The sequence below is a fragment of the Oncorhynchus mykiss genome, chromosome 21, assembly GCF_013265735.2.
Source record: "Oncorhynchus mykiss isolate Arlee chromosome 21, USDA_OmykA_1.1, whole genome shotgun sequence".
NCBI classification, from domain to species: Eukaryota; Metazoa; Chordata; class Actinopteri; order Salmoniformes; family Salmonidae; genus Oncorhynchus; species Oncorhynchus mykiss.
The window spans coordinates 62,676,551-62,700,758 of record NC_048585.1 but is presented as its reverse complement, the minus strand read 5'-3'; the positions used below and the strand labels follow the sequence as shown (position 1 = coordinate 62,700,758).

The 24,208-nt window shown below is 48.7% G+C and overlaps 1 protein-coding gene across 1 annotated transcript in view; it reads left to right on the top strand.

Moving 5' to 3' along the window:
- Positions 1-22,627, top strand: part of LOC110500913 (FRAS1-related extracellular matrix protein 2) — a 52,104-nt gene extending 29,477 nt beyond the window's left edge. Inside the window, exons 22-34 of the mRNA XM_036956530.1 lie at positions 1-20; positions 1,950-2,122; positions 4,048-4,178; positions 4,359-4,490; positions 5,015-5,349; positions 9,269-9,461; positions 9,999-10,103; positions 10,722-10,849; positions 11,265-11,396; positions 13,397-13,523; positions 18,852-19,039; positions 19,333-19,479; positions 20,810-22,627. The exon at positions 1-20 is cut by the window's left edge and continues 151 nt beyond it. Of these exons, the coding sequence (XP_036812425.1) occupies positions 1-20; positions 1,950-2,122; positions 4,048-4,178; positions 4,359-4,490; positions 5,015-5,349; positions 9,269-9,461; positions 9,999-10,103; positions 10,722-10,849; positions 11,265-11,396; positions 13,397-13,523; positions 18,852-19,039; positions 19,333-19,479; positions 20,810-21,466 (2,468 nt within the window). The 3' untranslated portion in view covers positions 21,467-22,627. The remainder of the gene's footprint in view (positions 21-1,949; positions 2,123-4,047; positions 4,179-4,358; positions 4,491-5,014; positions 5,350-9,268; positions 9,462-9,998; positions 10,104-10,721; positions 10,850-11,264; positions 11,397-13,396; positions 13,524-18,851; positions 19,040-19,332; positions 19,480-20,809) is intronic.
- Positions 22,628-24,208: the final 1,581 nt, after the last annotated feature.

Sequence of the window (24,208 nt, the reverse complement as noted above, 5' to 3'; positions counted from 1 at the left end):
ACCCCCTTGTGTGTGTGACGGTGAGTTGCTCCGACATACACCGCATTCAGAAAGTATTCAGAAAGTATTCAGACCCCTTGACCTTTTCTACATTCAATTACGTTACAGCCTCATTCTAAAATGGATTAAATAAAATAATTTTCTCAACAATCTACACACAATATCCAATAATGACAAAGCAAAAACATTTTTTAATCAAGGATCTCACTGTACTTTGCTCCGTTCATCTTTCAGTTGATCCTGACTAGTCTCCCAGTCCCTGTCGCTGAAATACATCCCCACAGCATGATGCTGCCACCACCATGCTTCACCGTAGGGATGGTGCCAGGTTTCCTCCAGACTTGACGCTTGGTAATCAGGCCAAAGAGTTCAATCTTGGTTTCATCAGATCAGAGAATCTTGTTTCTCATGGTCTGAGAGTCCTCTAGATGCCTTTTGGCAAACTCCAAGCGGTCTGTCATGTGCCTTTTACTGAGGAGTGGCTTCCGTCTGGCCACTCTACCATAAAGGCCTGATTGGTGGAGTGCTGCAGAGATGGTTCTCCTTCAGGAAGGTTCTCCCATCTCCACAGAGAAACTCTGGAGCTCTGTTAGAGTGACCATCGTGTTCTTGGTCACCTCCCTGACCAAGGCCCTTCTCCCCCGATTGCTTAGTTAGTCCAGGCGGCCAGCTCTAGGAAGAGTCTTGGTGGTTCCAAACTTCTTCCATTAAAGAATGATGGAGCTCGGTCTCCCGAGTGGTGCAGCAGTCTAAGGCACTGAATCGCAGTGCTAGAGGCGTCACTACAGACCTGGGTTCGATCCCAGGCTGTATCACAACCGGCCGTGATCGGGAGTCCCATAGGGTGGCACACAATTGGCCCAGCGCCGTCCGGGTTAGGGGAGGCTTTGGCCCAGCGTCGTCCGGGTTAGGGGAGGGTTTGGCCCAGTGCCGTCCGGGTTAGGGGAGGGTTTGGCCCAGCGCCGTCCGGGTTAGGGGAGGGTTTGGCCCAGCGTCGTCCGGGTTAGGGGAGGGTTTGGCCCAGCGCCGTCTGGGTTAGGCGAGGGTTTGGCCCAGCGTCGTCCGGGTTAGGGGAGGGTTTGGCCCAGCGCCGTCCGGGTTAGGGGAGTGTTTTGCTGGGGGGGATTTATTTGGCTCATTGCGCTTGTTATTGCCTCCTTGTGGCGGGCAGGGCGCCTGCAGGCTGACGGCGGTTGTCAGTTGTACGGTGTTTCCTCAAAACACACTGGCGCAGGTGTCTTCCAGATTAAGAGGGCAGGTTTTAAGAAGCGCGGTTTGGTCATGTTACAGCGGACGCATGACACGACCTTCGCCTCCCTGGCCCTTTGGGGAGAAAAAGGGGGTATAAAAAATCAATACAAATAAAATGATGGAGGCCACTTTGTTCTTGGGGACCTTCAATGCTGCAGACATTATTGGTACCCTTCCCCAGATCTGTGCCTCGACACAATCCTGTCTCAAGAGCTCTATGGACAATTCCTTCCACCTCATGTCTTGGTTTTTGCTCTGACATAGACTCTCAACTGTGGGACCTTATATAGACAGGTTGTGTGCCTTTCCAAATTATGTCCAATCAATTGAATTTACCACAGGTGGACTCCAATCTCAAGGATGATCAATGGAAACAGGATGCACCTGAGCTCAATTTCGAGTCTCATAGCATAAGGTCTGAATACTTATGTAAATAAATAAGGTTTTTTTTTTTATACATTTGCAAACATTTCTAAACACCTGTTTTGGCTTTGTAATTATTGGCTATTGAGTGTAGATTGATGGAAAATGTTTTATGTAATCCATGTTAGAATAAGGCTGTAAGGTAACAAAATGTAGAGAAAGTGAAGGGGGTCTGAATACCTTCTGAATGCACCTTAGGACCATATATGGTTGGGAAAACCCCAAATATCTCCATGGTAACTGTGTTTTGTACCCCTCCCCCACCCGCCTTTCAGGCCTGTGACCCCCGCTACCCAGACTATAGTCGTACCTTGTCTCTCTGCGTCTCCGAGGGTATCAACAACACACTGACAGAGTACCGCTGGCTCCTGGGGTCCCCAGGGACTCCTGATGGTGTAGCTAGCCCACCGAGGGAGCTCGACGCTGGGACCTTCCTCACCTCTACCAGGTTCAGAATCCAAGAAAGCCCCCGAAATAAACAGTACAGCTAACACCTTGTTACTGCACATGTCTTACAAGCTCTGTCTTTACTGATAGCTGCTTCGTTGAGGAGAGCTTTAGTTACAATGACTGTGATATGAGTCTGTCTCACCTAGCTACCTTAAGTTGAAAGCACTAACTATATAGAGTAAGTTACCCTGGATAAGAGCGTCTGCTAAACGACCAGTATGTAACATGTAAAAAGGGGAAAGACAGGTAACAGGGAATCTGCTTTGAAAGTTAATAAAACATGAGGTTGGGAATGAATGCACCTTTCCTTTCCTCCAACAGGTTAGAGTTGAGCCCTTTCCTTTCCTCTCCTCCACCAGGTTAGAGTTGAGCCCTTTCCTTTCCTCTCCTCCACCAGGTTAGAGTTGAGCCCTTTCCTTTCCTCCACCAGGTTAGAGTTGAGCAATTTCCTCCACCAGGTTAGAGTTGAGCCCTTTCCTTTCCTCCACCAGGTTAGAGTTGAGCCCTTTCCTTTCCTTTCCTCCACCAGGTTAGAGTTGAGCCCTTTCCTTTCCTTTCCTCCACCAGGTTAGAGTTGAGCCCTTTCCTCTCCTCCACCAGGTTAGAGTTGAGCCCTTTCCTTTCCTCCACCAGGTTAGAGTTGAGCCCTTTCCTTTCCTCCACCAGGTTAGAGTTGAGCCCTTTCCTTTCCTCCACCAGGTTAGAGTTGAGCCCTTTCCTTCCCTTTCCTCCACCAGGTTAGAGTTGAGCCCTTTCCTTTCCTCCATCAGGTTAGAGTTGAGCCCTTTCCTCTCCTTTCCTCCATCAGGTTAGAGTTGAACCCTTTTCTTTCCTTTCCTCCACCAGGTTAGAGTGGAGCCCTTTCCTTTCCTCCACCAGGTTAGAGTTGAGCCCTTTCCTTTCCTCCATCAGGTTAGAATTGAACCCTTTCCTTTCCTCCAACAGGTTAGAGTTGAGCCCTTTCCTTTCCTTTCCTCCATCAGGTTAGAGTTGAGCCCTTTCCTTTCCTTTCCTCCACCAGGTTAGAGTTGAGCCCTTTCCTTTCCTCCACCAGGTTAGAGTTGAGCCCTTTTCTTTCCTCCACCAGGTTAGAGTTGAGCCCTTTCCTTTCCTTTCCTCCACCAGGTTAGAGTTGAGCCCTTTCCTTTCCTCCATCAGGTTAGAGTTGAGCCCTTTCCTTTCCTCCACCAGGTTAGAGTTGAGCCCTTTCCTTTCCTTTCCTCCACCAGGTTAGAGTTGAGCCCTTTCCTTTCCTCCACCAGGTTAGAGTTGAGCCCTTTCCTTTCCTCCATCAGGTTAGAGTTGAGCCCTTTCCTTTCCTTTCCTCCACCAGGTTAGAGTGGAGCCCTTTCCTTTCCTCCATCAGGTTAGAGTTGAGCCCTTTCCTTTCCTTTCCTCCATCAGGTTAGAGTTGAGCCCTTTCCTTTCCTCCACCAGGTTAGAGTTGAGCCCTTTCCTTTCCTCCATCAGGTTAGAGTTGAGCCCTTTCCTTCCCTTCCTCCACCAGGTTAGAGTTGAGCCCTTTCCTTTCCTCCACCAGGTTAGAGTTGAGCCCTTTCCTTTCCTCCACCAGGTTAGAGTTTAGCCCTTTCCTTTCCTCCACCCGGTTAGAGTTGAGCCCTTTCCTTTCCTCCACCAGGTTAGAGTTGAGCCCTTTCCTTTCCTCCACCAGGTTAGAGTTGAGCCCTTTCCTTTCCTTTCCTCCACCAGGTTAGAGTTGAGCCCTTTCCTCTCCTTTCCTCCATCAGGTTAGAGTTGAACCCTTTCCTTTCCTTTCCTCCACCAGGTTAGAGTTGAGCCCTTTCCTTTCCTCCACCAGGTTAGAGTTGAGCCCTTTCCTTTCCTTTCCTCCACCAGGTTAGAGTTGAGCCCTTTCCTTTCCTCCACCAGGTTAGAGTTGAGCCCTTTCCTTTCCTCCACCAGGTCCATGCTGCTGGATGCTGTTTACCTTCAGGCAGGGGCCAGGGTGCAGTGCTCTGCCCGAGCTGTGAGCACTCCGGGACGGGGAGGACTGGGGCTGACTAGCCCTCAGGTGGAGGTCAGCATGGAGGAGGGTGAGTAGTATAAGTGAAATAAGAGAAAATAAAAGTCTCTGCTTCAGACTAGATGCAGGAGGCTACATTACAGTATATCCTAACTGTTGTTCTCCTTTCATCCCCATGTCTCTGCCCTCTTCATGATTGATTGATTAGTTATTGAGTCACCCTAAAAGTTGTTGTCATGTCCTCCTACAGGTCTGTGCCCTCCTCATACCCCTGGGGCAATAGGGGCTGAGCCGTTCTCTGCTAAGATCCGCTACACTGGACCAGACGACCCACAGCACCCCAACCTCATCAGGCTAACCGTCACTATGCCACATGTAGATGGTACCTGACCTCACGCCTTTGACCCCTAAACTTTTAACTCTCACCCATCACATCACCAGCTGTCCTCTTTCCATCCTGGCCCTATCCTTGACCTCTCAATTGACCCTGACCCCTCACCTCTCAACTTTGAACTCTCACCTCTCACCCCTGACCCCTCACCCCTTACTTCTCGCATTTGAACTCTCACCCCTCATCTCTCCCCTTTGAACTCTCAGCTCTCACCTGTCCCTTTTGAACTCTCACCCCTCACCTCTCCCTTTTGAACTCTCACCCATCACCTCTCCCCTTTGAACTCTCAGCTCTCACCTCTCCCCTTTGAACTCTCACCCCTCACCTCTCCCCTTTGAACTCTCACCCCTCACCTCTCCCCTTTGAACTCTCACCCCTCACCTCTCCCCTTTGAACTCTCACCCCTCACCTCTCCCCTTTTTTGATCACTCAACCACAATCGGTCACATTGACACCATACCTGACCTCCAACCTTTGACCCCTCTGGGTCTAACCCCTCACCTGTCTCTCCACAGGTATGCTGCCGTTCATCTCCACCCGTCCCCTTTCCAACCTGGCACTAACCCTGAACCACGACCCCTCTCGGTTGGGGAACCACCGCTGTTCCAACCTCCAGGGGGGGCCAGGCGATGCCAGCGCTACCCGTCTGGGGCTCACCTCAGCTGGGGTGGCCGTGGCCGGGGTGGTGGGAGGGTCTCACCTCTGGAACAGCATAGCCCAGGACGGAGCTCTCTCCCTGGGTTTCTATAACAGTCTGGACCTGGAGACGTGTGTCTGGAGCTTCTCTGGATACTACAGCATCAGCGACCTGCTGTCTGACTGTGGGGGGACCGTAAGGACGGACGGACAGGTAGGAACTAGTATTACATAAACGTAGGAACCAATCTTTCCGGGCAAGGGTGATCCATTTAAAAATAATTCCTTCCTCCCTCGCCCAGCAAGTGTCAACTCGTCAGACGTCATGATACGTCATCAGAAGTGTCCACTTAATTTGAGGGCTGAGGAGATAGGGTGTGTCTCTTAAGTAATGCTACTTCCTCCCCTTATCTCTAATGCTACTTCCTCCCCTTATCTCTAATGCTACTTCCTACCCTTATCTCTAATGCTACTTCCTCCCCTTATCTCTAATGCTACTTCCTCGCCTTATCTCTAATGCTACTTCCTCCCATTATCTCTAATGCTACTTCCTCCCCTTATCTCTAATGCTACTTCCTCCCCTTATCTCTAATGCTACTTCCTCGCCTTATCTCTAATGCTACTTCCTCCCATTATCTCTAATGCTACTTCCTCCCCTTATCTCTAATGCTACTTCCTCCCCTTATCTCTAATGCTACTTCCTCGCCTTATCTCTAATGCTACTTCCTCCCCTTATCTCTAATGCTACTTCTTCCCCTTATCTCTAATGCAACTTCCTCCCCTTATCTCTAATGCTACTTCGTCCCCTTATCTCTAATGCTACTTCCTCCCCTTATCTCTTTACCTTCATATGTACTGGACAGGTCAAAACAAAGACTAGGTCAGGCTTCCTCCATATGGCACCACACTTCCCTTAACCTGCCCTACACACCTCACACCCTAGTGACCCTAGTAACCCTAACCCTAACCCTAACCCTAACCCCTAACCCTAACACTAACCCTTAACCCTTAACCCTTAACCCTAACCCTAACCCCTAACCCTAACCCTAACCCTAAACCCTAACCCTAACCCTAACCCCAACCCCAACCCCAACCCCAACCCCAACCCCAACCCTAACCCTAACCCTTAACCCTAACCCTAACCCTAACCCTTAACCCTTAACCCTAACCCTAACCTTAACCCATTAACCCCTAACCCTAACCCTAACCCCTAACCCTAACCCTAACCCTTAACCCTAACCCCTAACCCTAACCCCTAACCCTAACCCTAGTGTCCTGGCTTTTCATTGGTTCTTTTTTTTTCTTTGTTAATTCATTGAACCTTTTTTTTTATCAGGGAGTCGTACTGAGACCAAGGTCTAGTTTACAGATTATTTTATCAGGGAGTCGTACTGAGACCAAGGTCTAGTTTACAGATTATTTTATCAGGGAGTCGTACTGAGACCAAGGTCTAGTTTACAGATTATTTTATCAGGGAGTCGTACTGAGACCAAGGTCTAGTTTACAGATTATTTTATCAGGGAGTCGTACTGAGACCAAGGTCTAGTTTACAGATTATTTTATCAGGGAGTCGTACCGAGACCAAGGTCTAGTTTACAGATTATTTTATCAGGGAGTCGTACCGAGACCAAGGTCTAGTTTACAGATTATTTTATCAGGGAGTCGTACTGAGACCAAGGTCTAGTTTACAGATTATTTTATCAGGGAGTCGTACTGAGACCAAGGTCTAGTTTACAGATTATTTTATCAGGGAGTCGTACTGAGACCAAGGTCTAGTTTACAGATTATTTTATCAGGGAGTCGTACTGAGACCAAGGTCTAGTTTACAGATTATTTTATCAGGGAGTCGTACTGAGACCAAGGTCTAGTTTACAGATTATTTTATCAGGGAGTCGTACTGAGACCAAGGTCTAGTTTACAGATTATTTTATCAGGGAGTCGTACTGAGACCAAGGTCTAGTTTACAGATTATTTTATCAGGGAGTCGTACTGAGACCAAGGTCTAGTTTACAGATTATTTTATCAGGGAGTCGTACTGAGACCAAGGTCTAGTTTACAGATTATTTTATCAGGGAGTCGTACTGAGACCAAGGTCTAGTTTACAGATTATTTTATCAGGGAGTCGTACTGAGACCAAGGTCTAGTTTACAGATGAGCCCTGAATTGCAGAAAATACAGAAAATACACACATGAAAATAAGTAAATAAAATTCAAGGAGAAAGGAACAACACAGAAACAAGGTAAGACTGTCCTCATTCAGCTTTCTAGAGGCACCAAAACATCACATTTCAGAATATTTTCAAGATTGTTTGATAAGGTGCAACAAAAACTAAAACATGATTTACCCAACTCAGTAGAGTCCAAAGGAATTCCCAGAGTTATCCATCCCAGGTGTGATGACTCGTATGTCTAAAGTTTAGTATTGATGTTAAGTACAGAGGGACTTTTTGTTAAAGTGCTTTATAAATGAAAACAATAGCAACGTATTAACCAACGTGACATCACAGAGGGCCAGCCAACGTTCTGGTAGAGAATACAGTGATGACATCACAGAGGGCCAGCCAACGTTCTGTTAGAGAATACAGTGATGACATCACAGAGGGCCAACCAACGTTCTGTTAGAGAATACAGTGATGACATCACAGAGGGCCAGCCAGCGTTCTGTTAGAGAATACAGTGATGACATCACAGAGAGCCAATCAACGTTCTGTTAGAGAATACAGTGATGACATCACAGAGGGCCAGCCAACGTTCTGTTAGAGAATACAGTGATGACATCACAGAGGGCCAGCCAACGTTCTGTTAGAGAATACAGTGATGACATCACAGAGGGCCAACCAACGTCTGTTAGAGAATACAGTGATGACATCACAGAGGGCCAACCAACGTCTGTTAGAGAATACAGTGATGACATCACAGAGGGCCAGCCAACGTTCTGTTAGAGAATACAGTGATGGCATCACAGAGGGCCAGTGATGACATCAGAGTGATTCATCAACGTGTCTCCATCCATTCCCCTGTCTTCATCAACGTGTCTCCTTCCCCTGTCTTTAGGTCCTCAACGTGTCTTTCTACATTCTCCTGGGTTCAGGTCCTCAACGTGTCTCCATCCATTCTCCTGTCTTCAGGTCCTCAACGTGTCTTTCTACATTCTCCTGTCTTTAGGTCCTCAACGTGTCTTTCTACATTCTCCTGGGTTCAGGTCCTCAACATGTCTCCATCCATTCTCCTGTCTTCAGGTCCTCAACGTGTCTTTCTACATTCTCCTGTCTTTAGGTCCTCAACGTGTCTTTCTACATTCTCCTGTCTTCAGGTCCTCAACGTGTCTCCATCCATTCTCCTGTCTTTAGGTCCTCAACGTTTCTCTATCCATTCTCCTGTCTTTAGGTCCTCAACGTTTCTCCATCCATTCTCCTGTCTTCAGATCCTCAACGTGTCTCCATCCATTCTCCTGTCTTTAGGTCCTCAACGTTTCTCCATCCATTCTCCTGTCTTCAGATCCTCAACGTGTCTCCATCCATTCTCCTGTGTTTAGGTCCTCAACGTGTCTCCATCCATTCTCCTGTCTTTAGGTCCTCATTGTGTCTCCATTCCCCTGTCTTCAGGTCATCAACGTGTCTCCATCCATTCTCCTGTCTTTAGGTCCATAACGTGTCTTTCTACATTCTCCTGTCTTTAGGTCCTCAATGTGTCTTTCTACATTATCCTGTCTTCAGGTCCTCAACGTGTCTCCATTCCCCTGTCTTCAGGTCCTCAACGTGTCTCCATCCATTCCCCTGTCTTCAGGTCATCAACGTGTCTCCATCCAATCCCCTGTCTTCAGGTCCTCAATGTATCTTTCTCCATTCCCCTGTCTTTAGGTCCTCAACGTGTCTCCATCCATTCCCCTGTCTTCATCAACGTGTCTGTCTCCTTTCCCCTGTCTTCAGGTCATCAACGTGTCTCCATTCCCCTGTCTTCATCAACGTGTCTCCATTCCCCTGTCTTCATCAACGTGTCTCCATCCATTCCACTGTCCTCAGGTCCTCAACGTGTCTCCATCCATTCCCCTGTCTTCAGGTCCTCAACGTGTCTCCATCCATTCTCCTGTCTTCAGGTCCTCAACGTGTCTCCATCCATTCCCCTGTCTTCAGGTCCTGAATGCGGTCCAGTCGTATGTGACGTTGCGTGTCCCTCTATTCGTCTCCTACGTGTTCCACTCCCCGTCGGCCCCTGGCGGCTGGCTCACCTTTGACCTCCGATCTGACCTCCGCATGACCTTCACCTATGACACGTCTATCCTGTGGCGTGACGGGATAGGCAGCCCTCCCGATGCTCCCCTGCAAGGTAGGCTACAGACACAAGGTAGGCTACAGACACAAGGTAGGCTACAGACACAAGGTAGGCTACAGACACAAGGTAGGCTACAGACACAAGGTAGGCTACAGACACAAGGTAGGCTACAGACACAAGGTAGGCTACAGACACAAGGTAGGCTACAGACACAAGGACAGACAGGAGCACCGGTGGATGCACACATGAACGCAGGCTCACACACACACCCTGGAACATAGGCAGACAGACACCCACTGGAACACAGGCAGACAGACAGACACCCACTGGAACATAGACAGACACTGGAACATAGGCAGACAGACAGACACTGGAACATAGGCAGACAGACAGACACCCACTGAAACATAGACAGACACTGGAACATAGGCAGACAGACAGACACTGGAACATAGGCAGACAGACAGACACCGGAACATAGGCAGACAGACAGACACTGGAACATAGACAGACAGACAGACACCGGAACATAGGCAGACAGACAGACATTGAGTATTTCATTGAGAGTTCATGATTTCCCTCTCTCTCCAGGCTCTCTGCACCCCACCAGCATGCGTATCAATGGAGAGGGACGTCTGGTGGTCACCTTCAGGACAGAGGCTCGTTTCCGGGGACACTTTATCCTGTCGCACCCAGGTACTACCAGAATGTTTACAATTTCTAGTATACTCTGTTAATGTCACCATGTGGCACTCCCATGGCAGATTCCTCCTCAAGTAATTTAGGAGGGATTGGCTGAACAATGGTCTCTCTCTCTCACACCGCTCTCTCTACCCCTCCCTCCCCTACCTCTCCTCCCCCCTTTCTCTCACACCCCTTCTCTACCCCTCCCTCCCCTACCTCTCCTCCCTCCTTCTCTCTCACACCCCTTCTCTACCCCTCCCTCCCTCCTTCCCCTCCCCTCCCTACCTCCCCTCCCTTCTCCCCCTCCCTACCTCCCTCTCCCACCTCCCTCCCTCTCCTCCCTCCCCTCTCTCCCTCTCCTCCCTCCCTCTCACTCACACCCCTTCTCTACCCCTCCCTCCCCATACCTCCCCTCCCTCCCTCCCTCCCTACCTCCCTCCCTCCCTCTCCCCCCCTCCGTGCCGCTCCTCCCCCTCCCCCTCCTCCCCCCCTCCCTACCTCTCCCCCCCTCCCTACCTCTCCTCCCTCCCCCTCCCTCTCCTCCCCCCCCCCCTCCCTACCTCTCCCCCCTCCCTCCCTACCTTTCCTCCCCCTCCCTGCCTCCCTTCTCTACCTCCCCCCCCACCCCAGGTGTATCAGGGTCCTCAGTAGTAACATCAGATGCCCACTCCGGCCTGCTGTTCTCTCTATTTCTGGTCCGGTCTGAGACCACCCTCACACACACCCTGCAGGCCTGGAGCTTTGTGTCTCAGCTGGCTGTGAGTCCACACACACACACACACACACACACACACACATACACACACACACACACACACACACACACACACACACTCCACCACATCCTACTTTTCTATGCGTCTCCTCCAAAATTCTCCCTTCAAATCAAATTGTATTTGTCACATGCGCCGAATACAACAGGTGGACAACGTGCTTCTACACCTGCATTGCTTGCTGTTTGGGGTTTTAGGCTGGGTTCCTGTACAGCACTTTGAGATATCAGCTGATGTACGAAAGGCTTTATAAATACATTTGATTTGATTAGATGTGTAGACCTTACCGTGAAATGCTTACTTACAAGTCTGTGTGTGTGTGTGTGTGTGTGTGTGTGTGTGTGTGTGTGTGTGTGTGTGTGTGTGTGTGTGTGTGTGTGTGTATATCTACCTGTGTCAGGTACGTGACTACTCTGGCTCCTACACGGTGTCTCTGCTCCCCTGTCTGATCCCTGAGGGGGGGCACACTGACCCCCCGGTCTGCCACCCTAGACCCCCCCTCTCATTCAGCCTGGATGTACGCTTCCAACAGGTGAGGTCAAGTTCAAGTTTTTAAAACTTTATTGTCCATGAAGGTTAAAGTGGAAATCTTAAAGTGGTCAAGAGCATACACTACATGACCAAAAGAATGTGGACACCTGCTCGTGGAACATCTCATCCCAAAATTATGGCCATTAATATAGAGTTGGTCCCCCTTTTGATACTATAACAGCCTCCACTCTTCTGGGAAGGCTTTCCACTAGATGTTGGAACATTGCTGCTATAACAGCATCCTCTCTTCTGGGAAGGTTTTCCACATTGCTGTGGGGACTTGCTCCATTCAGCCACAAGAGTATTAGTGAGGTCGGTGTTCCAATTCATCCCAAAGATGTTCACTGGGGTTGAGGTCAGGGCTCTGTGCAGGCCTGTCAAGTTCTTCCACACTTATGTCGACAAACCATTTCTGCATGTTCCTCGCTTTGTGGGGGTATTGTCATGCTGAAACAGGAAAGGGTCTTCCCCAAACTGTTGCCACAAAGTTGGAAGTCCAGAATCATCTAGAATGTCATTGTATGCTGTAGATTTCCCATCACTGCAACTAAGGGGCAGTCATGGGAAATCTAACTGAACCATGAAAAAACATCCCCAGACCATTATTCCTCCTCCATCAAACTTTACAGTTGGCACTATGTATTCAGGCTGGTAGCGTTCTCCTGGAATCCGCCAAACCCAGATACGTCCGTCGGACTGCCAGATTGTGAAGCGTGATTCATCCCTCCAGAGAACACGTTTCCACTGTTCTAAAGTCCAATGGTGGTGAGCTTTACACCACTCCAGCCCCTGCATGGTATTCCAGCACCACTCCAGCCCCCGCATGGTATTCCAGCACCACTCCAGCCCCCGCATGGTATTCCAGCACCACTCCAGCCCCCGCATGGTATTCCAGCACCACTCCAGCCCCCGCATGGTATTCCAGCACCACTCCAGCCCCCGCATGGTATTCCAGCACCACTCCAGCCCCCGCATGGTATTCCAGCACAACTCCAGCCCCCGCATGGTATTCCAGCACCACCCCAGCCCCCGCATGGTATTCCAGCACCACTCCAGCCCCCGCATAGTATTCCAGCACCACCCCAGCCCCCGCATGGTATTCCAGCACCACTCCAGCCCCGGCATGGTATTCCAGCACCTCTCCAGCCCCCGCATGGTATTCCAGCCCCACTCCAGCCCCCTCATGGTACTCCAGCACCACTCCAGCCCCCGCATGGTATTCCAGCACCACTCCAGCCACTGCATGGTATCCCAGCACCACTCGTTTGGCTTTGCGCACGGCTCGTGTGCGGCTCTTCATCCACAGAAACTCATTTCATGAAACTCCCGACAAAACAGTTAGTGTGCTGACATTGTTTCCAGGGGCAGTTTGGAACTCGGTTATGATTTTTAAGCTCTACGTGCTTCAGCACTCGACGGTCCCGTTCCGTGAGCTTGTGTGGCCTACCACTTCGCGGCTGAGCCGTTGTTGCTCCTAGACGTTTCCACATCACAATAACAGCTCTTGCAGTTGTCCGGGGGCAGCTCTAGCAGGGCAGAAATTTGAAAGGAAAGGTGTTATCCTATGACGGTGCCACGTTGAAAGTCACTGAGCTCTTCAGTAAGGCCATTCTACTGCCAATGTTTGTCTATGGAGATTGCATGGCTGTGTGCTTGATTTTATACACCTGACCGGTGTGGCTGAAATAGCCAAATCCGTTAATTTGAAGGGGTGTCCACATACTTTTGTATATATAGTGTATATTTAGTAGGACATTCATGTGCTTACTATGATTGTCTACACTATTGCTCTCTCTACCTTTCTCGCTCTCTTTCTCTCTCTCGCTACCTTTCTCTCTCTCGATCTTTCTTTCTATTTCTCGCTCTCTTTCTCTCTCTCTCTCTCGCTCCACACCCCTCCAGGTCAGTGGTCCAGTCCCATTGGAATCTGTATGTGCGTTTCAAAATAAAAGTCTTTGTTTCAGAATAAAAGTCCTCTTTCTCTCTCTCTCTCTCTTCCAGGTTAGTGATCCAGTCCCAGTAGAGTTCAGTCTGAACACAGTCCTGGTGTTGTTGTCTAAGAGAGAACTGTGGCTGTCTGATGGGTCCATGGGATTCGGACAGGATGACGACATAGCTTTTAGTAAAGGTACGCACAACACAGACACCTAAAACACACACACACACTGTTTCAATTATTTCCCCCCCCTTCACTCTGTCCCTCAGGTGACCACATGTCCAGGATTGTGTCGGGCAGTCCCGCATCTTGGCCCTATGTCCCACGTCCCTCAACTAAACAATCACGTTCCGGAAATTTTGTCAAGAAATTCACAACACCACTGATTTAGAATAAAAGGTTGATTTGTCCCCGTATTTAAGGCACACATTCCAACCTGTCTCTTGCAGTCATGTTGCGCTTATGAAAAGATACAGTACCTTCAGAAAGTATTCACACCCCTTGACTGGTACAGAGCCTTCAGAAGGTATTCACACCCCTTGACTGATACAGAGCCTTCAGAAGGTATTCACACCCCTTGACTGGTACAGAGCCTTCAGAAGGTATTCACACCCCTTGACTGATACAGAGCCTTCAGAAGGTATTCACACCCCTTGACTGATACAGAGCCTTCAGAAGGTATTCACACCCCTTGACTGGTACAGAGCCTTCAGAAGGTATTCACACCCCTTGACTGATACAGAGCCTTCAGAAGGTATTCACACCCCTTGACTGGTACAGAGCCTTCAGAAGGTATTCACACCCCTTGACTGGTACAGAGCCTTCAGAAGGTATTCACACCCCTTGACTGATACAGAGCCTTCAGAAGGTATTCACACCCCTTGACTGATACAGAGCCTTCAGAATGTATTCACACCCCTTGACTGATACAGAGCCTCCAGAAGGTATTCACACCCCTTGACTGATACAGAGCCTTCAGAAGCTATTCACACCCTTGACTGATACAGAGCCTTCAGAAGGTATTCACACCCCTTGACTGGTACAGAGCCTTCAGAAGGTATTCACACCCCTTGACTGGTACAGAGCCTTCAGAAGGTATTCACACCCCTTGACTTATTCCACATGTTGTTGTTACAGCCTGAATTCAACATATAATTTTTCAATTCCCCACCTACACACAATACCCCATAACGTACTAATGAAATACAGAAATATCTCATTTACATAAGTATTCACGCCCCTTTGCTATGACACTTCAAATGGAGCTCAGGTTCATCCAATCGCCTTTGATCATCCTTGACACACACCTGTCTATAACGGTCCCACTGTCGACAGGCAGAAACTATACCACGAAGTCCAAGGAACTGTCTGTAGATCTCTGAGATATAGTTGTGATGAGGTGTATATATCTGGGGAAGGGTATAAAAACATTTCTACAGTGTTGAAAGGTTCCAAGAGCACAGTGTTCTCCATCTTTGGGAAAGAGAAAAAATATGGAACTACCCAGACTCTCTGCCTAGAGCTGGCCGTCCAACCAAACTGAGAAACCAGGCAAGAAGGACCTTCGTCAGGGAGGTGACCAAGAACCCATGATCACTCTGAGTTCTTTATCTGATATGGAAGAACCTGCCAGAAGGACAGAAGTCTCTACAGCACTTCACCAATCTGGACTTTATGGGGGAGTGGCTAGACGGAAGCCACTCCTGAGAAAAAGGCACATGACAGCATGCCTGGAGTTTGGCACGTGAAAGCCCTACGTCTGGAGAAAACCAGACAAAGCTCATCACCCATCTAACACCAACCCTACCGTGAAGCATGGTGGTGGCAGCATCATGCTTTGGGGATGCTTTTCAGCGACTGGGAGACTGGTAAGGATATAGGGAACAATGAATGAAGCCAAATACAGTCAAATCCTTGAAGAGAACCTGCTTCAGAGTTCAAACGACCTTAGACTGGTGTGAAGATTTACGTTCCAACAGGACAATGACCCCAAGCACACAGCCAAAGCAACGCTGCAATGGCTTCAGAACAAGAATGTGAAAGGCTTTGAGTGGCCCAGCCAAGGCCCAGACTTAAATCCCATTTAAAATCTGTGGAAAGACTTGAAGATTGCTGTTCACTGCTGCTCCTCATCTAACTTAACCACTTCTCCAATCGCTGTTGAAATTCTGATATTCGTCGCAGAGCAACACGAGACGTAGGCCAATGTCATAGGCCTATCGACAACCAGTTTCTCAAAACCCTTTCGGGTTAAAATTCCAGCTAAACTTGTAGAGGACAGAGAGTTAAAGACCTAACTAAGTAAATAAAGAGCCCTACTACACTGAAACATGGTTGTGAACCTCTCCATACACATTAGTCGCTCGTTAGTGGTACCGTTGGGTTTAGTAGACTACAGGGGTATAGTGGTACCGTTGGGTTTAGTAGACTACAGGGGTGTAGTGGTACCGTTGGGTTTAGTAGACTACCAGGGGTTTAGTAGACTACCAGGGGTGTAGTGGTACCGTTGGGTTTAGTAGACTACCAGGGGTGTAGTGGTACCGTTGGGTTTAGTAGACTACCAGGGGTGTAGTGGTACCGTTGGGTTTAGTAGACTACCAGGGGTGTAGTGGTACCGTTGGGTTTAGTAGACTACCAGGGGTTTAGTAGACTACCAGGGGTGTAGTGGTACCGTTGGGTTTAATAGACTACCAGGGGTGTAGTGGTACCGTTGGGTTTAGTAGACTACAGGGGTGTAGTGGTACCGTTGGGTTTAGTAGACTACCAGGGGTGTAGTGGTACCGTTGGGTTTAGTAGACTACAGGGGTATAGTGGTACCGTTGGGTTTAGTAGACTACAGGGGTGTAGTGGTACCGTTGGGTTTAGTAGACTACCAGGGGTTTAGTAGACTACCAGGGGTGTAGTGGTACCGTTGGGTTTAGTAGACTACCAGGGGTGTAGTGGTACCGTTGGGTTTAGTAGACTACCAGGGGTGTAGTGGTACCGTTGGGTTTAGTAGACTACCAGGGGTGTAGTGGTACCGTTGGGTTTAGTAGACTACCAGGGGTTTAGTAGACTACCAGGGGTGTAGTGGTACCGTTGGGTTTAATAGACTACCAGGGGTGTAGTGGTACCGTTGGGTTTAGTAGACTACAGGGGTGTAGTGGTACCGTTGGGTTTAGTAGACTACCAGGGGTGTAGTGGTACCGTTGGGTTTAGTAGACTACAGGGGTGTAGTGGTACCGTTGGGTTTAGTAGACTACAGGGGTGTAGTGGTACCGTTGGGTTTAGTAGACTACAGGGGTGTAGTGGTATTGTTGGGTTTAGTAGACTACCAGGGGTGTAGTGGTACCGTTGGGTTTAGTAGACTACAGGGGTGTAGTGGTACCGTTGGGTTTAGTAGACTACCAGGGGTGTAGTGGTACCGTTGGGTTTAGTAGACTACAGGGGTGTAGTGGTACCGTTGGGTTTAATAGACTACAGGGGTGTAGTGGTACCGTTGGGTTTAATAGACTACAGGGGTATAGTGGTACCGTTGGGTTTAGTAGACTACAGGGGTGTAGTGGTACCGTTGGGTTTAGTAGACTACCAGGGGTGTAGTGGTACCGTTTATCAGGGGGGTTTATCACTACACCATGAGGGGGGTTTATCACTACACCATGAGGGGGGTTTATCACTACACCATGAGGGGGTTTATCACTACACCATGAGGGGGGTTTATCACTACACCATGAGGGGGGTTTATCACTACACCATGAGGGGGGTTTATCACTACACCATGAGGGGGTTTATCACTACACCATGAGGGGGAGGGGGGTTAATCACTACACCATGAGGGGGATTTATCACTACACCATGAGGGGGTTTATCACTACACCATGAGGGGGAGGGGTGTTTATCACTACACCATGAGGGGGGTTTATCACTACACCATGAGGGGGGTTTATCACTACACCATGAGGGGGTTTATCACTACACCATGAGGGGGAGGGGTGTTTATCACTACACCATGAGGGGGGTTTATCACTACACCATGAGGGGGTTTATCACTACACCATGAGGGGGAGGGGTGTTTATCACTACACCATGAGGGGGGTTTATCACTACACCATGAGGGGGATTTATCACTACACCATGAGGGGGTTTATCACTACACCATGAGGGGGGTTTATCACTACACCATGAGGGGGAGGGGGGTTTATCACTACACCATGAGGGGGGTTTATCACTACACCATGAGGGGGGTTTATCACTACACCATGAGGGGGATTTATCACTACACCATGAGGGGGTTTATCACTACACCATGAGGGGGGTTTATCACTACACCATGAGGGGGAGGGGTGTTTATCACTACACCATGAGGGGGGTTTATCACTACACCATGAGCGGGTTTATCACTACACCATGAGGGGGTTTATCACTACACAATGAGGGGGGTTTATCACTACACCATGAGGGGGGGTTTATCACTACACCATGAGGGGGGTTTATCACTACACCATGAGGGGGTTTATCACTACACCATGAGCGGGTTTATCACTACACCATGAGGGGGTTTATCACTACACAATGAGGGGGGTTTATCACTACACCATGAGGGGGGGTTTATCACTACACCATGAGGGGGGTTTATCACTACACCATGAGGGGGTTTATCACTACACCATGAGCGGGTTTATCACTACACCATGAGGGGGTTTATCACTACACAATGAGGGGGGTTTATCACTACACCATGAGGGGGGGTTTATCACTACACCATGAGGGGGGTTTATCACTACACCATGAGGGGGTTTATCACTACACCATGAGCGGGTTTATCACTACACCATGAGGGGGGTTTATCACTACACCATGAGGGGGTTTATCACTACACAATGAGGGGGGTTTATCACTACACCATAAGGGGGGTTTATCACTACACCATGAGGGGGAGGGGGGTTTATCACTACACCATGAGGGGGGTTTATCACTACACCATGAGGGGGGTTTATCACTACACCATGAGGGGAGTTATCACTACACCATGAGGGGGGTTTATCACTACACCATGAGGGGGTTTATCACTACACCATGAGGGGGAGGGGGTTTATCACTACACCATGAGGGGGGTTTATCACTACACCATGAGGGGGAGGGGGTTTATCACTACACCATGAGGGGGGTTTATCACTACACCATGAGGGGGTTTATCACTACACCATGAGGGGGGTTTATCACTACACCATGAGGGGGAGGGGGGGTTATCACTACACCATGAGGGGGAGGGGGGGGGGGTTATCACTACACCATGAGGGGGTTTATCACTACACCATGAGGGGGGTTTATCACTACACCCCGAGGGGGAGGGGGGGTTATCACTACACCATGAGGGGGGGGGGGGGTTATCACTACACCATGAGGAGGGTTTGTGTGTGTGTGTGTGGGGAGGGCCTTAATGTACAGTACACTGTCCCTCAAATGTCTGGCAAAGTGATCCGTTTGTCCTGCATCTGGGTATTTTAAATGTCATCACCTTACCTGTCCTTCTCCTCCTAGATGCTGTGATCTACGGCCGTGTGATGGTTGACCCCGTCCAGTCGCTAGGCAACTCCTTCCAGTGTCACATACAGCAGGTCTTCCTGTGTACCGGCGCTGACGGTTACATACCAAAATATCGCCCCGGCAACGGAGAGTACGGTTGCCTTGCCGATGCCTCGTCTCTGCTCTACAGGCTGAAGATACTGGTATGTAACAATGTGTACAGTGTGTGTGTGCGTAGTGTGTACTTTATCAACATTATAAAATTGTTAAACCAACAACAGGATTCTGTTTTCCCCCTCTTCTCTCTGTCTCTGTCTGTCTCTCTCTCTCTCTCTCTCTCTCCCCTCTCTCACTCCCCCTCCCCTCTCTCTCTCCCCCTGCCCTCTCTCTCTCCCCCTCCCCTCCCCTCTCTCACTCCCCCTCCCCTCTCTCTCTCCCCCTCCCCTCTCTCATTCCCCTCCCATCTCTTGCTCCCTCTCACCTCTCCCTCTCCCAGGACAAGGCTGAGCCAGAGAGCCAGGAGTTAGAGTTTGGAGGTATCCGATTTGAGGCCCGCCTGGCTGGGGACACACCCGGTGCTTTCCCCCTGGTCTCTCAACCTGATGCTGACGGGTTCAGCCTCTCTTCAGGTCCTCTCTTCCAGGTCAGTCAGCCAGTCAGTCAGCCAGTCAGTCTGTCAGTCAGTCTGTCAGTCAGTCAACTCAGCCAGTCAGTCAGCCAGTCAGTCAATCATCCAGTCCACTCAGTCATTCAGTCAGCCAGTCAGTCAATCAGTCCACTCAGTCAATCAGTCAATCAGCCAGTCAGTCAATCAGCCAGTCAGTCAATCAGTCCACTCAGTCAGCCAGTCAATGAGCCAGTCAATCAGCCAGTCAATCAGCCAGTCAGTCAACTCAGCCAGTCAGCCAGTCAGTCCACTCAGCCAGTCAGTCAGCCAGTCAGTCAATCAGCCAGTCAGTCAATCAGCCAGTCAGTCAGTCCTCTCTTCCAGGTCAGTCCACTCAGCCAGTCAGTCAATCAGCCAGTCAGTCAGCCAGTCAGTCAATCAGCCAGTCAGTCTGTCAGTCAGTCAATCAGCCAGTCAGTCTGTCAGTCAGTCAGCCAGTCAGTCAGCCAGTCAGTCAATCAGCCAGTCAATCAGCCAGTCAGTCTGTCAGTCAATCAGCCAGTCAATCAGCCAGTCAGTCTGTCAGTCCACTCAGCCAGTCAGTCAGCCAGTCAGTCAATCAGCCAGTCAGTCAATCAGTCAGTCCACTCAGCCAGTCAATCAGCCAGTCAATCAGCCAGTCAGTCAATCAGCCAGTCAATCAGCCAGTCAGTCAATCAGCCAGTCAGTCAATCAGTCAGCCAGTCAGTCAGCCAGCCAGTCAGCCAGTCAGCCAGTCAGTCAGTCAGTCAGCCAGTCAACTCAGCCAGTCAGTCAGTCAGCCAGTCAGTCAGTCAGCCAGTCAGCCAGCCAGTCAGCCAGTCAGTCAGCCAGTCAGTCAGCCAGTCAGTCAGCCAGTCAGCCAGCCAGCCAGTCAGCCAGTCAGTCTGTCAGTCAGCCAGTCAACTCAGCCAGTCAGTCAGTCAGTCAGTCAGCCAGTCAGCCAGTCAAAGCTTTCACTTTGAATAAAAAAATGGTAATCTCCACTACACACATATAACCCCCTCTCTCCCTCCTCTCTTCCTCCTCTCTCCCTCCTCTCTTCCTTCTATCCTCTCTCCCTCCTCTCTCCCTCCTCTCTCCCTCCTCTCTTCCTCCTCTCTCCCTCCTCTCTCCCTCCTCTCTTCCTTCTATCCTCTCTCCCTCCTCTCTCCCTTCTCTCTCCCTCCTCTCTTCCTTCTATCCTCCCTACATCTACATGTACATTTTTTGTCATTTATCAATGGCTACTTACAATAAGTGCATTTTTCTTAAGATAGCTCGGTCAGACAACCACATCGCTCCTTTCTCATCCCTCTCTCCTCCCTTCATCCATCTCTTCCATCAGGTGGCTGCTGGTCATGAGTGGTACATCCATGCTGTCTACACCGTGCGCTCCAGGGACCACGGCAACCGCAACTACAACAACCATAATCACGCTGTCGGCAAGCGGAGTCTGTTCCTGCAGCACCACGTCATCTCCAGCAGGGGGCGCCAGAAGAGAGCAGCTCCAGAGAAAGAGAGAGGACAGGACCAGGACAGGGGGACCAACCTCCGACACGTCCACCTGCAGAGAGCGCCCAGCCTCGGGCAGAGCTGGGCCGAAGGTCCCCTGATGGACTGGGAGCTCCAGGAGAGGGGGGAAGGTCCGGTGGGAAGCCCAGAAAGGGAGACCTTGGATGGGGCCAAGGCGTCCATGACACTGGCGGTGGTGGTGCTGGTGGTAGGGTGTCTGGGAGGGGTGGTGGTGTACGCTGTGTTTGTTAGGAGCTCCGCGGATTGCCTCTCCTCCTCTTGTTTCTCCTCTTCCTCAAGGAGAGCATTGCCCCAAGGAGGAGAGGAGGGGAAGAACAGGAGAGGAGGAGGAGGAGGAGGAGAAAGAAGAGGAAGAGGAGGGGATGGGAGAAACAGGAGAGAAGGAGGAGGAGGAGAAAGAAGAGGAAGAGGAGGAGATGGGAGGAACAGGAGAGGAGAAGGTAGTGATGCAGATAGTTCAGAGGTGTAACGAGTTCTGATTATTACCCCTCCTCCTCCTCCTCTTCCTCCTCTTCCACTTCTTTCTCCTCCTCTTCCTGCTCTTTTTTCTCCTCCTTTTTTTCTTCTTCCTCCTCTTCCTCCTCTTCCTCCTCCTCCTTTTCATTCTCCTCCTCTTCTTCCTCCTCTTCATCTTCCTCTTCTTCCTCCTCCTCCTCCTCTTTCTCCTTTTCCAGGGGACCATTGCCACAAAGATAGTTAGTGGTGTAACCACAAATATACACTACCGTTCAAAAGTTTGGCGTCACTTAGAAATGTCCTTGTTTTTGAAAGAAAATCACATTTGTTGTCCATTAAAATAACATCAAATTGATCAGAAATACAGTGTAGACATTGTTAATGTTGTTAATGACTATTGTAGCTGGAAACGGCTGATTTTTTGGGGGAATGTCAACATAGGCGTACAGAGGCCCATTATGACCTGAAGCAGGACATTTCCACCTTTAGATTTTGTGGCGTAGAGAAAGTTAAGATATCAGACAGGGGGAGATGATATTAACTCTGAGTAAAAGAGAATGTTTTGGGATTTTCACCCTCCAGATATTATTTCCTAAAGGACTTAATGATGAAATGCCTTTGTATGTTATGTTGTGAATTTGAACATGCATTATGCCCCTATATCAGATTACTCTGACGTTTTTCGTACGATGTACCCAATGATTAATGGAAACTTGCTCGGTAGGTCTATGTCCTCATTGTGGCTTTAGCAGCTTCTGATAGGCTAATTGACATCATTTGAGTCAATTGGAGGTGTAAGGTGGATGTATATTCGGTATCATTGAACGCGAAGACCAACAACCGCCAAAACATCTATTATATAAGGACATGAATGAATGTCACTCTGAACTATCCATTCTAACCACGACAGAGAGAGAGAGAGAGAGAGGACAGACAGACTCTCCAACAGCAACAAACTTTACAACAGAGATCACGACAACACACTGAGCGTAAATATATTTATTGATTGTAATTATTCCCGAATGAGTGAGCGTTCATGTGCAAAGGATTAGCATTTCAATTGTTATAATTATCAACTGTGTGTTGCCTTATCTCAGTCGACCCCCATGCCGGTTTAGCCTAGGGCACATTCGCTTTCATTTCCTTGTAACTATCTACTGTTTGTTTATGCATTTCTGTGAATTTATTAGTTAGTAAATAAATGATTTAAGACAATTGACGTGTGGATGACTCATAGTGAAGACTGGGTTCGTGCAGATAACCAACAATTTACGACGTTTGGAATGAGACTAACATGAGGTAAGATAAAAAAATAAGTCATTAATCAGATATTAAAATATCTGAAAAGTTATATTAGGAAAATTATAACTTTGTAATATGAATATTTTCCTTGGTGCCCCGACTTCCTAGTTAATTACAGTTACATGATTATTCAGTTTAATCGCGTAATAATAATTACAGAGAATCTTTGATAAATAAGTCTTCAGTTTAATGACACGACACCACTCAGGAAGGAGACGCGTTCTGTCTCCTAGAGATGAACGTACTTTGGTGTGCGAAAAGTGCAAATCAATCCCAGAACAACAGCAAAGGACCTTGTGAAGATGCTGGAGGAAACAGGTACCAAAGTATCTATATCCACAGTAAAACGAGTCCTATATCGACATAACCTGAAAGGCAGCTCAGCATGGAAGAAGCCACTGCTCCAAAACCGCCATAAAATAGACAGACTACGTTTTGCAACTGCACATGGGGAAAAAGATCGTACTTTTTGGTGAAATGTCCTCTGGTCTGATGAAACAAAAATAGAACATTTTGGCCATAATGACCATCGTTATGTTTGGAGGAAAAAGGGGGAGGCTTGCAAGCCGAAGAACACCATCCCAACCGTGAAGCATGGGGGTGGCAGCATCATGTTGTGGGGGGTGCATTACTGCAGGAGGGACTGGTGCACTTCACAAAATAGATGGCATCATGAGGGAAGAAAGTATGTGGATATATTGAAGCAACATCTCAAGACATCAGTCAGGAAGTTAAAGCTTGGTCGCCAATGGGTCTTCCAAATGGACAATGACCCCTAGCATACTTCCAAAGTTGTGGCAAAATGGCTCTCAGGATCAACTACCACATAGTCCACACGCTCACCTTCACTCGAAACCATCAATCCAACACGCTCTTTTTCTGAAAACAAAAAGACAGGAGGGACTTTTATTCTGAAACACATACTTTTTTATATTGAATGAAAAAAGTGGGACTCTTATTCTGAAAACATACTTTTATTTTGAAACAGATATGCAGCGCCATATCATAGAAAGGTATTAGAAATGTGCTTGGTTCCTAAAGAACTAACCTGGTAAATTAGGAAAAGAAACTGTCAAAATAAAGGTCTGTGTTTCAGAATAAAAGTGCCCTCCTGTCGCTGGTAAAGACAATCACACAGAATTACACATACACAGGATGGGTCATACATTGATTACTAATCCTGTCATAAAGGAAAACATTCCTAGCGGACGGAACAGATATGACGGCTGGTTACACAAAGAAATGGGGTTGGGTTTTGAATGAAAGCGCGGGAAGACTGAGGAACAAAGGAATTTGGTCTCTGATGGAACCTTGTAAAGCTGTGCTATCGTAAATACAGAATCTTATGCATTCTAAATAACCGCCCATTTGGAAAAGGAAAATGCAAGAAATATTTACTCTGAGCCGTGCTTCAATAGGTTGGTCGTAGATGGAAGGCCGTGTTGCCCAACAG